Source organism: Castor canadensis, chromosome 2 (assembly GCF_047511655.1).
Source record: "Castor canadensis chromosome 2, mCasCan1.hap1v2, whole genome shotgun sequence".
Classification (NCBI taxonomy): Eukaryota; Metazoa; Chordata; class Mammalia; order Rodentia; family Castoridae; genus Castor; species Castor canadensis.
Window position 1 is genome coordinate 37,166,187 of NC_133387.1, and position 14,605 is coordinate 37,180,791.

General features: G+C 36.1%; 1 protein-coding gene across 1 annotated transcript in view; it reads right to left on the reverse strand.

Annotated features, from left to right (window-relative positions):
* Tes (testin LIM domain protein) overlaps positions 1-14,605 on the reverse strand; it is a 39,062-nt gene that overhangs the window by 6,865 nt on the left and 17,592 nt on the right. Inside the window, exon 2 of the mRNA XM_020168952.2 lies at positions 9,461-9,546. Within this exon, the coding sequence (XP_020024541.2) occupies positions 9,461-9,546 (86 nt within the window). The remainder of the gene's footprint in view (positions 1-9,460; positions 9,547-14,605) is intronic.

Genomic DNA, 14,605 nt, shown 5'->3' on the forward strand with positions numbered 1-14,605 from the left:
CCCTTATAATTACACTTGTAATAGGAAAGAAAAGGAACAGACTTCCTTGAGAAGTATAATTTTGACTTGAACCTGGTAAGAAAAGGATTCCATAAGAAAATGACACTTAGGTTGGGAGTTGAAGGATGCATGAAATATAAGTGTGAATGTGTATGTGTGTGCATATTTGAGGAGGAAGGAGAAGTCTCTTTACAGTGTGGTTAGAAAGAGGCATATCTGCAGATATGCCTCTTTCTTGTTTTCTTTGAGAAAACAACTGTTCCCTTAGTTTCATAACCACAGAAGGTTGATATAACTGTAATGAGGTAAGTAAGTGGACGGTGAAAAGGTTGGAGAGGTAGGTAGGCATGAGATCATGTGGGGTCTTTGTAGGATACACCAGAGAATTTGGCTTTCATTATAAAAGCAATCAGAAGGCACAGAATTATTAAGTATGATATATATCAAGATATTTATCATATAAGGGCTTGAACTCAGGGCGTTGTGCTTGCCAGGCAGGCACTACTGCTTGCACCATACCTCCAGTCTAAATCTATAATTTTAAACATTGTAAGCCTACCATGTGGAGAATGGATTAGGAGTAGAACATATTTGGAAGTAGGGGAGCCAATTAATTGTGCATTCAGCTTTCCATGGTGTGGTTCTTAGTAACAAGGACACTGTAGCTACTTTATAAATAGAACTCACATGTTGGCTGGTTATTATTGTGGTCCTGGTAAGATGTGTTATAACTTGGACTAGAGTATTTCACAGTGAAGACAAAAGGGAACAGATTGCAGACCTTCTTGAATATAAACCTAACTAAACTTTGTGGTTGACTTGAGCACTATAATAGTTTCTCCAAAAAATGAGCACAATTTTTTGGGATGAGTAAATAAATTGGTAGAAGGAATGTCCAATTTATTAGGACAACAAATATAGCTAGGCATGGTGACGCATGCCTGTAATCCCAGCTACTTGGGAAGTGGAGGCAGGAGAATCAAGAGTTCCAGGTCAGTGTGGGTAATGGTAGCACCAAGACCGTGTCTCAAAAATGAAAAACAACAAAAACAAAAAAGAAAAGGAAAGAAAGGAAAACAGACAGACAAAAGGGCTAGGGCTGGGGGTAGCATAGCTCAAGCAATACGGCACGTGAAATGTGAACACTGGGCTCAACTTCCAGTACTACAAAACAAAAACAAAAAAGGCAATGCATACAAGAGACACAGATTTGAGGTACAGGGTGGGGAACGTTGATGAAAGACTTCAAAACTAAACTACTCTTTAAATGTGAAATGCCTGTGAGATGGGAAAGATACCAAATACAGATAATAGGATACATAAATCTAGTATTAATATCTAGCTTGGTAGAAAATTTGGGAATCAGAAAACAATACATAACACATATGAACTGAACAAAGATCATTTTTCCCACCTGGTGAAAGTGTAGAAAAAAAAGTGAGGACTCTGAAAAAGTGTCTGGCAGAGGAACCAAAGCTGGAAAAAGTGACAGAGGAAGACAGAGAAGCATGGAAACTGTGGTATTAAAAACTTTCAGCTGGGCTGAGATGTAGCTCAGTTATAGACCACTTGCCTAGTGTGCATGAGGCCCTGGGTTTACTCCCAGTGCTAATAAAGAAAAGACGAAAACAAAAATAAACAAACAAAAAACCCTTTAAGCTGGAACAAAACTACAGGGCAATGGATCAGAGCATTTAGAATATGCTCTAAGGTCCTTATATTGCTGAGTAAGATAACAGAGATGTGAATTAACATTAGATGTTAAGTATGCATACTAAAATGCCTAGATAACTAAAGAACTTTACAGCTTAAATGCTCAAATTAGAAAAGAGGAAATAAAAATTACTAATATGCAACCCATGACATTGGGAAAGAGGCCAGGTAACCTAAATTATAAGAAAAATAAGGATAATCACAAAAATGAATGAAGTAAATGTTTGCTTTTCAATCAATATATGTGGAAAAGGCATTTGAAATATTTCAATGTCTCTTATGATCAAATTTTGTTTAGTAATCTCATCAAAAGAATAAAGAGGATTCCAGAAAGAGTTTCTGGGTGGAAAAAACATGTATCAAAGCAAAACAAACAAAAACAACAAAAAATCCAAACATTACACTTAGTACATTAATTTTAAGATGTAAAGCAAGAAACTAACCTTGCTATTTCCAATTCTATTCATATTGTCCTGTAGGAATTATTCAGAGCAGTGAGAAAAATAAAGAAACAGAAATTATAAGGATTTATCAGAAAGAAACTAAGCTGTAGTTATTAAGATACTATGACCGACCATACAGAAGTACAAAGTATTAGCATTAAGAAGAGTTTAACAAGTTTTCTGGATTTATAATTAATATAAATCATGGGCTTCTCTCCCAGAAACAGAAAAAAATTAAAAGCTTAAACAAATCTCTGTGCCAAATAACAAATTATCTAGTAATTATATATTTTTGTGCCCTGAGTTTTCTTAAACCTTTTCAGAATATGTATCTAACTTAGGGAAGGGGGAGGGAGAGAGGGGAAAAGAGGGAGCAAAGGAGAGGAGAAAAAAAAAACTATTTTCCTTGAATACACATTGCGCATAAAGGAAACTTTATTTGGCAAAAACCAGTGGAGAACTGAGAACTGGCATATTTTATTATAGGTATAAAAGATTCTTTCTTACATCTGAGTTATCTCATACTCTCATCTAGTAGAAAGGAATACATTAACCTACTATGCAGTGTGGTCTTTATTCTTGTCCTTCAGTTACCAAAAACAATGGAATTATTTACAAAACTATCACACTGCTGTTGGCTCAAGCTTAAGAGTATGCCTTCGTGAGGAGGAAAGAGGTTGGGTGGGAATTTAGCTCTTAATTGTTCTATAGCAAGCATCCTGATTATCCACAAAGTGCCCCAAGGTCATGGATATGTGATGAATCCTGGACTTTGGAAACATTTATGGACCAATTCTACACCAGTACATATGCACTGTTGTAAAATAGTTAAGAGTTGAATTTTAGAATTTGAAAAATGAACAGTAAAAGACAAAGTAAGGGAAAACAAAGCCTGCCGATTTCTAAAGCATGAACTGTGATAAGCTATAATATGGTTAAATTGTATTTCCTGTGAAAGTACTAAAGGCTTAAATAACCCATGACATAAAATTCACCTTTACAATTATTTTACTGTTTATTTTGGCTGTCCTTGGGAAGACACACATTAGAGAAAGCCTGTTTGCCTGTACCACCAACACACCTTTACTCAGCAAGTAAAATCAGGTTCAAACAACACATCAGCAGCAGCAATGAGGGGGAAAGAAATAACCAAAAAACAGTACTGCCCCCAATTATCAATTTTCTAAGTAGAAAAAAACCTATGATTGATTCATTAACAACTTTAAATCCAGACTATAACATACCTCTTCTGTATCCTCGTTTCTATATGGTACCTAGCTTTTAGTTAAGAATGTGACTCAGAAAGGGTGGGAAGTCCTTTCTGTTGGAGCTGTTCTCACTGCAGCAGCTGGAGTGACCACATCTTTCTAGCTCCCTTACACTACAGCTTCACTTCTACAGTGAGAATAGCCAGTTACAAACCACCATGCAGGAAAAAACCCCATAGAATCAGAACAGGTGCCAGGAACTATCCACTGTGGAAATCCATGCATTTACTGCTTATCTGGTTTAAATTTGTTTTTAAATTTTTAGGGAGAGGTTTTCGTCTACAGTGTGGGAAAAGTGGAAGAGGGGATTCAGAATCAGGCTTGTTTAAAACCATCTTTTATTTAACTTTTTAAGAAGACGTGGAACCTCTACAGTATTGGGGGAGGAGGGTAGTTTTATACTAAAAAGTTAGTAGTACAAAAATAGTTTAGTGTCTAATATACATACATATGCAAACATTAATATGCAGGACGAGCCAAAACTCTATACTCAAAACTTGAAGTAACAACTTGAGAATTCTTGAGTTAAATTCCAGGGAGAGAGAACCAAACTACCAAAAGCATTGCCATAGAAAAATATAGATTTAGTTTCAAGCTGAAAGCAATCAAGAAACTATCCTTCATCTGCCCTAAAGAGTTTTTTTTATCTCACTGTTCATAAAAATTGTTATTTTTCCATGGCAAGCAGCAGAAACTGGAGTGCTTTGACATGCTGCCAGCATTCATAGTGATTTAAAGGCAAGACTATGGCACTGCTACAAACAATAATTTAAAAGGGCTGGAAGCTGCCCTTTTATAACAGGGATATACATATATGGACTTGAGCATGGGCCTCTGTTATAGAATTCTCCATTTATGGTGAAAAATTTTTAGTTTTCTATCAGTTCTAAATCAGTCAGAAATTCTGAGCAGACGTATGCTATAGTCAAGTAATACTTTTTTGTGAAATGTAACTTTTATTGAAAGGATTTAATACAGGTCAGGCAAAATAATAATTCTGTTACTAATATGACAAGTGATCGATGGCTGCAATGGTATTACTATACCTTTAATAAGAAATACTTGGCTAAAAACTCCTTGAAATCTTGGGTTTGTGACTAGAAATACTTATCTCTAAATATTACTTGGAAGAATGCCCAGCAGATAGTTCTTTTGGGTAGTCATCAAGCTTCCTCAACCTTTTTTTTTGTTTTCTTCTAGTTTTATAATCACTGGCATGTTGAAGAAGGGGAGAGCTCACAGTTAAAGGACCCCACTGTTCACATGATGTCTATTTTACAAAAATCATACTTCAGAGAAGGCAGCCTGTTGCAGTTGAAAGTTCTAAGGTTATGAAGGTGAAGAGGTATATTATAGTTTCCAATCTGCCATGCAAAAAGGTGAAAAGTTTTGGCAAACTTTGATTTCAAATTCAGCTCTGCCATCTTTAAATCATGATTCTGCTAAGTTATTTTACTTTACTAAGTCTGGTTTCTCATCTATAAAGCGGGTATTAGGAGGATTAGGTACAATCAGATACAGAAAGTGCTGTGGTAAGCACAATTAATTCTAAGACAGCTGGTAAGACCTTTGCCTCTGGTATTATTCCCATGATAACATTACTTTATATGGTGAATGGGAGAATATTCAGGTGTGTATAATATAATCAAGTCCTTAAAAAGCAATGAATTTTCTCTGGGTGGAAGCAGAAGAGAAAGTCAGAGAGCTTAAAAGAGCAGAGAGGATTCTAAGCAGTGTTGCTGGCTTTGAAAATGGAAGGGACTGCAAGTCAAAGAATGTAAGTGGCTCTCTGAAGTTGAGAGTAATCCTCAGCTGATAAGACAGCAAGGAGACAAGGAACTCAGTTCTCCAACCACAAAGAATCAAACTCTACCAATAGGAATTAACTTGAAAACAGATTCTTTCCCTGAAATTCAGGGGGGGGGGGCGGGGGGGAAACTAGCCTGATCAATACCTTGGTTTTCAGTCTTTTGTGTGTGTGTGTGTGTGTGTGTGTGTGTGTGTGTGTGTTAGTATGGTTGAATTCAAGGCCTCACACTTGCAAAGCAAGCTCACTACCACTTGAGTCATGTCTCCAGCTTGATTTCCTTTTTGAGTGGCAAAGAAGTCATCTAAGCATTCCCTTCCTTCTCAGCCAGACTTCTAACCTAAAGAATAAATGCATACTGAGTTAATTAGGTGTTTTAACCAACTAGGTTTATAGTAGTTTGTTATGCAGCAAAAACTGTAAGTGCTTACTCATATATGATACACAGAAATTGTTCATAAATTGTATTTCTATTAATAACTCATGGGCATAAGTAAGTCATTTTAACTTTTTTTGGGTTTTAGTTCTTTGATCTATAAAATGAGGTTTGTCTAAAGGGGTTACAAATTCTACTCCAAACTTCCATAATTTTAAGAATTCATTTTTAGCTTTCCTCAACTATTCATGATACACTCTCAACTGGTGTCTTCTTTTTACCTTTCTGGAGCTATTCTTCACCCTTCAGTGCTTTGAGCTAGGCCCTAGGAGGCTGCTCACATCAGTGAACTCCCTCGCTCCCACAGGTACAAGCTAGGGGTCAAAACAATGAAGAGTGAAATCTATGTATTTATTTCCTGACTTCCTACAAGTATACAGCATGCATGCAAAAGGGAAAATAATCTCTAAATTGGGAATGTGTAGAAGCAGGGGAAGGAGGTGTTATAGATTAAGATGTATCTTCCTCAAATTCATATGCTAAAGTCCTAATTCCTAATGTGACTATATTTGGACCTAAGGCTTTTAGAAGGTATTAAGGCTTAACAAAGTAATAAGAAAAGGGTCTTAATCTGATAGGACTGGTGGCCTTATAAGAAGAGGATGATCTCTTCTCCCCAACCCCCAGGCATCTCTCTTTTTCTCTCTCTTTTACATAAATGCACAAACGTACTGAAGAAAGCAATCTGAGAACACACAAGAAAGCAGCTGTTTCTACATTCCAAAAAGAGGACCCTCACCAGAACCTAGCCATGCTGTCACCTAATCTTGGACTTTCCAATACCCAGAAGTGTGGGAAAATAAATTTGTGTTGAAGTCATCATGGCAGCCTGAGCAGAGTAATACAGGAGGTAGTGCTTGGTTTGTTGGAGGTAAGGTCTTTCTAATCAAGGATATATGTAATAAGAAATTCAGAGAATTTCAGAGAATAGCACGGATCAAGCGGTTGGAGCACATGATGCTTTGGAAAGGAAGTAAGAGAGGCTGAAAAAACAAGCAGAGGCCAAATGTTGAGGTCTGCCATCAAAGGCTAAAGAGTTTACCTGAAGGAGTAAGTCTAGTGGGAACTGAGGGTTTTTAAGCTATCAGGAAGTATGTAATAGTACTCATTTCCCCATTCTCAACATATCATTCTTATTGTTATGTGGAAGGCAAACTGGTAAAGAGGTAGAGAATAATTTAACTCTGAGGTATTTTTTTTGGCGGGGGAGGGATACTAGGGTTTGAACTCAGGGCCACTCCACTAGTCACTTTTTTGTGATGGGTTTTTTTCGAGATAGGGTCTTGTGAACTATTTTTCCTGGCTGGCTTTGAACTGCGATCCTCATGATTTCTGCCTCCTGAGTAGCTAGGAGTGAGCCGTAGGCACCTGGCTTAACTCTGAGTTTTTAAATGTGTCTGTAAAGCTCTAAGAGTCCTAGAAGGTTCACCAGGAAGCTGAAGGAGGAGGCTAAGAAGGCAGCGGGGACCCCTGTAGCCCTAGAGTACAGCTATAATATTCCTTACACATTTCATTACACAATATTCGTTAGACAATTAGTCTAGAATGTTTTGCTTCAAAGACTGAACTGAAAAATGGATGAATCTGGGGAGTCATAGGCAACAGCCTTTGGTCTTTCAGTCACAGTGAAAAAGGTAGGGAAGGATCAAGAATTCTAACTAACAGAGAAATGTGTCTGGACTCCTGCCAGGAAGATGACAGAATAACTAAGAAATACCATCTGGATGGACTATATCAATGGTTGCTAGGATCGAGGCCAAAGCCTTAGTTTTTATGGTGCTCAGACTCTCAGACTATACCCAGTTTTTTAAATGAGTCTGTGTGATAAAAACTAAAATTAAAAAGTGCTGTTCACGTCATGGAGCTCTGCTACTGCCTATTTTTTAATCTGAAAACACTGTCTGCAAGAGGAAAGTAATAGAGAATAAACAAAAGCTTCCTATAAACTGATCTGCTTTAGAGAAAAAGTAACTATCTTTGAATAGACTTAAAAAATCTCATTAGCAGTTTTTGCATAGTTGAGCTAAAAAGATTATATTAAGATTGCAAAGTAAAAACTATTCCCAGCAGAGGGCGCTGCAGTCCTCCGCAAAGTCAACTGGTAGGCACAAGAGGAAGGGGTGCTTAGAGGTAGAGTGTCCTTGGGTTCTGCATTCAATCAACAGCAGATGGAAGATACTTTCTCAAAAAGCTTAATCTGTACTGAGCATGTACAGACCTTAAAAAAATTGTCATTCTTCTCTAACAGTACACCATAACAACAACTATTTAACATATCATTTATTTACATTGTATCAGGTATTATACGCAATCTAAAGAAGTATAGGGGTAGACTATATGCAAATACTACTATTTTGTAAGAGACTTGAGCATCTGTGGATTTTGACATCTGCAGGGATTAGACAGTAAGGAATAACTGTATTCTAATCCATGAAACCTATTACATGTTTGAACCTGACAGGCATATGGACCAGCTGCTATGTGCCTTGAAAAGGAAGAGCTATTTAAGTCCAGAATTTAGAAAACTCCCTAGAAAATTCTAAGTCTTCTAAAAGTAAAGAATTATATCATCATTTCTGGCAGGACTGGATTTTCTATAGCTATCACTTTTTTAAGTGATTTTACATTTCTTAAGATTTATTAAATACACTAGCTTTTAAAGGAGACTAATATACTAGATTTTATTCCTTTATTTTTTTGGTGGTATTGGGTTTGAACTCAGGACCTCACAATTGCTAGGCAGGCACTCTTACCACTTGAGCCACACCACCACCTAGATTTTATTCTTATATCCTCCTTTAACTAATATTATTGACAGCCAAAATGGCTGATGGAATTATTTATTGTAGAATTTCCTATGGAAATCTATAACACAGAAGTAGCTGTTAAGTGACGTTCCTTATTACAAGGCAGCTACCATCCTACTATTGTATAATTGATCAATTTTTTCTTCTAACAATAATATGCCAATTCTAACTTTGAACTACCTATCATGATGATCTTAACAACTATTAAGAACAAATATGTTTTTCATAAAGACAGGTTTCAAATACTGGATTTAGATGGACATGATACATAAGAAATATAAACAAGATCTAGTCAAAATTCACTTTTGATCCACTACCACTTACCTTGCAGATACATGTACTTTATTCAAACCAATACATTGGCAAAAAATGATTTTTTTCTTGACAAAAAAACCTGGAGTGATCAAAAGTTTTTCAGTAAAAAATTTACTACTTTCTGACAATTAGGATATGAATGTTCAATTAAGCATTCATATTTATAATTTAGCGCAAATACAGATGAGATGTGAGAAGTGAGCAACTGTTACGAATTACCATTACATTATTTACGGAAGCTAAAATTGTGATTAAATTATTATTCTTATAACTAGATCTTTATTTATAATCAAGTAGCATCTGACTCTGAAAACCGAAATGTTAAAAAAAATTAATTTTTCAAGAAAAACATGAATCATCATTACATTAATAAACAATCCACAAATTCATTACCACAAACTAATTTGCCACTCAAAAAATGCATATTTAGTAGTTTAGGTTCATAGGAAATCTGAAAGGAAGAAAATAAAACAAGAAATCCTAAATATAGTTGTTACAGCCCAACCCACTCAGTCAAACTTAATGATAGGAAGACTGAACAGCTTTACTCTTTATTCATTTCCTAGAAAATAACAGACCTGCAACTTAGCAACTATGCTTGAGAACATGTAAAAGATCAGCGCTATCTGAGGAATTACTGCCAAAGGGCGTAAGTTTTTAAAACACATTACCTCCAGAAGTGCAGTTCAAATCCTTCACATTTTTCTTTGCATTTTAAACAGGGGGCTCCAAATCCTTGCTCATGACCTAAGCCCATCTGTTAAAAGAAATACAACGCGGATCTATTATTATGTATTTTAAAAATCTAAAAAATTCAATAAATTGCACTTTTAATTCCACTTAACACCCCTGTTGATATAACTTTCAAACAAATCTTTTAGAGTATCACATTGTTTAGCCAATGATGACACCCAGGCATATAAATGGCATCTCCAAGTACATACATAACATATTTTATATCCTCATTTCTTTTTATCATGGAAAGGACAGCATCAAAATACAACTGCATGGAAGACTACAAATACTATAAGTCACAAAAAGTCATGAATTTATGTATTTGGTTATTACCTGCCCTGGATACATTCAGATTGGGGAGCAGTCAGAGAGCAGAGCTTAGAAAGCAATCCTGAACCTAAATGACATATTCTGTAGCAAACAAAAAATGTACTCAAGATTTTAGGAATTACAATTAAAATATTATTTTTTATATTATAGTAAATATAATAACAGCAACTACAAACATTTCTTGAATGCCAGTATGTTACTCATTATCTCATTAAAATCTGAGACAACCTCATAAAATTCTTCTAAAGTAAATAATACTATTCTCCATTTTAGAGATGACTGAACTGAAACCCAGACAGAGTTTAGAACTTGCTTAAGTTTAAAGTGCCGATAAATGGTAGAGAAGAGATGAACATGCAGGTCTTTCTGACTCCAAGCCTGAGAGCTCACACCCTGGGTTGAGGCCTTTATTAAAGTAAACCATTCTTTTTTCTTTATTATATTAAACAGTAACAAGGATCTTTGGTAACTTGTTGAGACATGGCCTGATAAGCAGAAGGGGTGGGGTAAAGACAGGAAGGACACAAAACAATGTAAGCTCTTCTACCCAATTACTTACAATAAAAAAGATGAACTAGTTTTGCATCAGCATATCAGCAAACCATCAGTGAGCGGATTATTCCATATTTTAAATGTCACATCAGTGACTGTGACAAATTAGTCACCAGCTAGTGACTGGAGTAGTAAATCAATGCTTTGTGTAGCTGATGCATGCTTTAATATTTGCATATAGTGCAGCAGCAAAGAAGTCTAGGGAAGCTTTTTGCCCTGTCGGCTATAGTATTACGATTTTTTGGGTGTAGTGGCATCTTGTGAAACCCTCAAGAGGGTAATGCTGGGGAGAAAATGTGAATTAAATTACATAGGTGGATGTTTTTATGTCCTCTACCCCACTCCTAGAACCAGCGCAACTCTTCAGCTATGCCAGTCCCTATTCACCAGCTTTGTACTAGTCTTCATCTCAGTCAAGTATGGCTTTACTTGGTGACAGTGGTCATAGCTAAACTACCTGGCATATTTGCTTTTGACAATAACAAAAGTGATCTTGGATTTTGTTTGGTTTTATTTCCTAAAAATGTATGTAGTGTCAGAACTTCACATTTTATATACTAGTATCTGGCTATTAGTATTTTACAGGGACTATATATATATATACATATATATACATATATATATATTATTGTAATCAATGTGAATGTTTTTTCAAATCTGAGCCTATAGTGTTTACTTTGTGAACAAATGTGCATTGTATATATTTTGTATAGTTACATTGCACTGAAATATTAGTTTGTTTCATATAAGTAAAGTATGTATTGGGTATCTTTGCTAGCTGATTTTTTAATCTTTTTTAAAAGGTTTAAACTTAAAAAAAAAAACAAAACCTTAAACTAGCCTTTATTACATGGTCACAAATAAAGTTGCAGTTAGAAGGAATGGACAGTGATTCCATATGTTTCTTTGGATAGAAACATAAGACTAAGATTTGTTTCTGTTTTTTTCCTCATTAAAGTATCTTATTAATGCTTTATGAAATATAAAAAGATGGACAAATCAAGATCTTTTTCAACAGCTCCCTTTTGTAATTTTACCAAGTTTTGTTTATCACTACCAACAAAAACCACATTATAATTTGTTACTTGAAAGATCAGCCTGATAAGCTCTGAAGTTTAAATGAAGCCCTTCCTTTTTTCCAGAGGAAAATGACCACATCCTCTTACCACAACTGAGGGCATATTCAAAACCCACTGGTCCACCAGGCTGCTTGGGAAAATGCGTGTTTATTTTTAAGTCAGACCATCACAAGCATACTCTCAAAAGTATATAAAGCAGCCCAGCATTAACTAAACTTCATCACCCTTACCGTATCTATGTTACCAATTTTCAAAAAGTTTGAATTCTCTAAATTGGATACTGAACATCATCAACATGATTTTTTTTTTCAGAATCAAAGTGTTTGTCATTGATGACCACAGTTCATAGTACAAAAACACAGTGAGTTAAACAAAGTAAAGGGAGACTGGTTATTCAAGTTTTCTGGTCTTTTGTAAGGAACACAACTTTCTCTGTTATAATATCCATAGTAAAATGAAGAGAAAATTGGGGAGAAAAAAGGTATATTCTTTTTCAAGAACTCTTCCATTATAGAAGAGTTAATAATTCTGAATACTTCAATCTCCAATGCTGCCAAAAAAAAAAAAATTCTGAATTTACCTGAATTTGCTTCATACTATAATGCATTTCCTGCTAAAGTCTGATCTCAAATTAGTTATGACTACATAATTGAGCCTTAATCACATAGCTTATGCCACATAGTTTAGCTTAAACCAGTGACTTTTAAATTTTTATATATAAATCACAGTAAGAACTATACTTTATCTTGTGAACGTCTACATATACAAATTTATGTATGTATAGAAAGTGTCTAAAATCCTGAGATTTACTAGTTTAAGTAGTATTTAGAACTAAGTTTTACTTTTTTTCTCTAAATAAAACAACTACTTAAATTCTTGCCTGCTTTCAAATCTAAGTTGCTTGATGTTAACAACATTGGGCTTAATAAAATACCATCAACATACAGGAAGGCAACTTGAAGGTTCAAGTAATATAAGGAGAATCTCCATTAGTCTATAGAACTTTACATTAAAGAACTCACTGCTGACGAAGACAACCTTGTGAAGGGGCAATGTGTTTCTTTTCTTACAATAGTTACTAGTTAATTTATTAGGATTATTAGAACTGGTAGTATTTTCATGAATATGTGCAATTCTAAAGCACATTCTTCCTCTGGACAAGACTAGAAGACTAGGCACCCCTTGGGTGAGATATCAGAGAGGAGAAACAATTTGCTCCTGACTGCACAGTCAGTCAATGGGAAAGGAGATCTGTGGGGGGCTCTAAATGGAGACAACTTTGTGAAAGCCTAATAGAAGAAATACCTAAATCAGTTAGGGAGGTTGAGAAAGCTTTTTTGAACAAGGGATGCTTAAATTGAGAGTGAAAGAATAAGCAACATCTAGAAGCAGAAAGTAAATTCAAGGCCAAGGGACACCATGTGCAAAGGTGGTGGCAGAAGAGAACAAGGGGGGAGGAAGAACTAAGAATGATAAGGGGCAGCCTTTGTAGGCAGATCTTTTGTTTTCTTTTCCTATTTGCAAAGAAGGAAATAACATATACACACATCTACCTCATCCCCTCCACCTCACCCAGCCAAAAGCATTCAATATGTCTGGGGCTATCATGTTTGTTTTATAAAAGAAGACATTTCTAGAGATGGCAGGATTCTGGTAAGGAGGAATCCGTAGAGAAAAGCCAAACAAAAATGCTGACAGCACAGGAGAGGGAGGGAAGCAAGGACACCTCCTCAGCTCTGCTTGGCTAACCTCACAGGCCCCCATAAGTCCTGGTTCCACCTGGAGAAAAGCACCAATTTAAGAAACTGGTTCTGTAGGCAGCCCTTGAAAGCTAAGAAAGATTTGCTCCAAGGTTCTTCCACCTTGTTCTGTCTAACTCCCTACAGATTCTTTCCAGCAGTTTCTAACTGCCTGGACAAAGTGCATGCACTTTCCAAATGCACGCACTTTATCTTCCTTCCCCACATGCTCAGACAGGAGTGAAGGACTCTGAAAATGTCACACACAGCAAGCATATGAAAGAGAGCAGAAAGAGGTCACAGCAATATGATACCCTCTGTCTGTTATAACCTGAGGGAAGAGGCCCTAATTAAAAACAAAAACACAAATAAAGATACCTAGTTTTCAAAACCACTGTTAGCAGCTAAAACATTTAGGGAAAGTTTCAAACAGGCAATGAACTTATTTTCCTAGGGGCATTTCAATAAGAGAAATTATTTTACAGCTACAAGTGTATATCCACCAAGCTTAAACCTCACTGACACCCAGCTGAAGATCTCTATATTAAGCCACATTGTTGGGTGAAAACTTCCAAAGACTAATCCTCTTTATCAACTCTGTTAGGATAAAAAAGCACAATGCCACTCTTAAAGATGTGATTCACACTCTACTATTTCCCTGTTCAGGTGATGTGCTTGCTTCCAGACTGAATTATAATCTAGGATGCAACTGTAAATTCACATTCATGAATACACATACACACACAACCTCGTAACAGCTATACCTCTGTTGTTATGAGGCAATTTTATTCTGCTCTGTTCCCACCCTAGTTAAGGATCTAAATATTTGCTAATCTCCTGTGTACAAGTGAAACTGCATCTGATGAAATAAAACATCTAATTCTACTGTGTAGTAGTGTCCGTTTCAGAGCCAGAACTACCCTGGCAGCTTGTAGCAGCTTCTCAAGGTCAATTCTATACTTTTTTGGGCAGAGTGTCAGAATTTGGGGTTCCCAAATTCTTTTTAGTTTCACTTCAAAGATCTGGATCCCCATATGTTCTAAGGGCTTCACTGATTTCTTTCTCTCATTTACTTTGCGTTGAGGATTCCCTGACCCAGGATTCAGAATTTTCTTAACACCTGCTCTTTACCCTCAGCACAGACCACACCATCTGGCTAGGGTCCCTCTCCTTTCCTCAAAATCATGGCTATTATTCTTGTACACCTAAAACTTATAGATAAGTTTCTGTGCTTGAGAAATCTTGGTGATGAATAATAAGCAAGGGTTCTTTAATGATACCAAGGGTATGCGGCTGGGGGAAGGGAGGTATATGGGAAGGGTTGGAGCAGAGGAAGAGGAGCAGCAGAGCAGATGTCCTCCCCCTCATTAGCTAAGGCAAA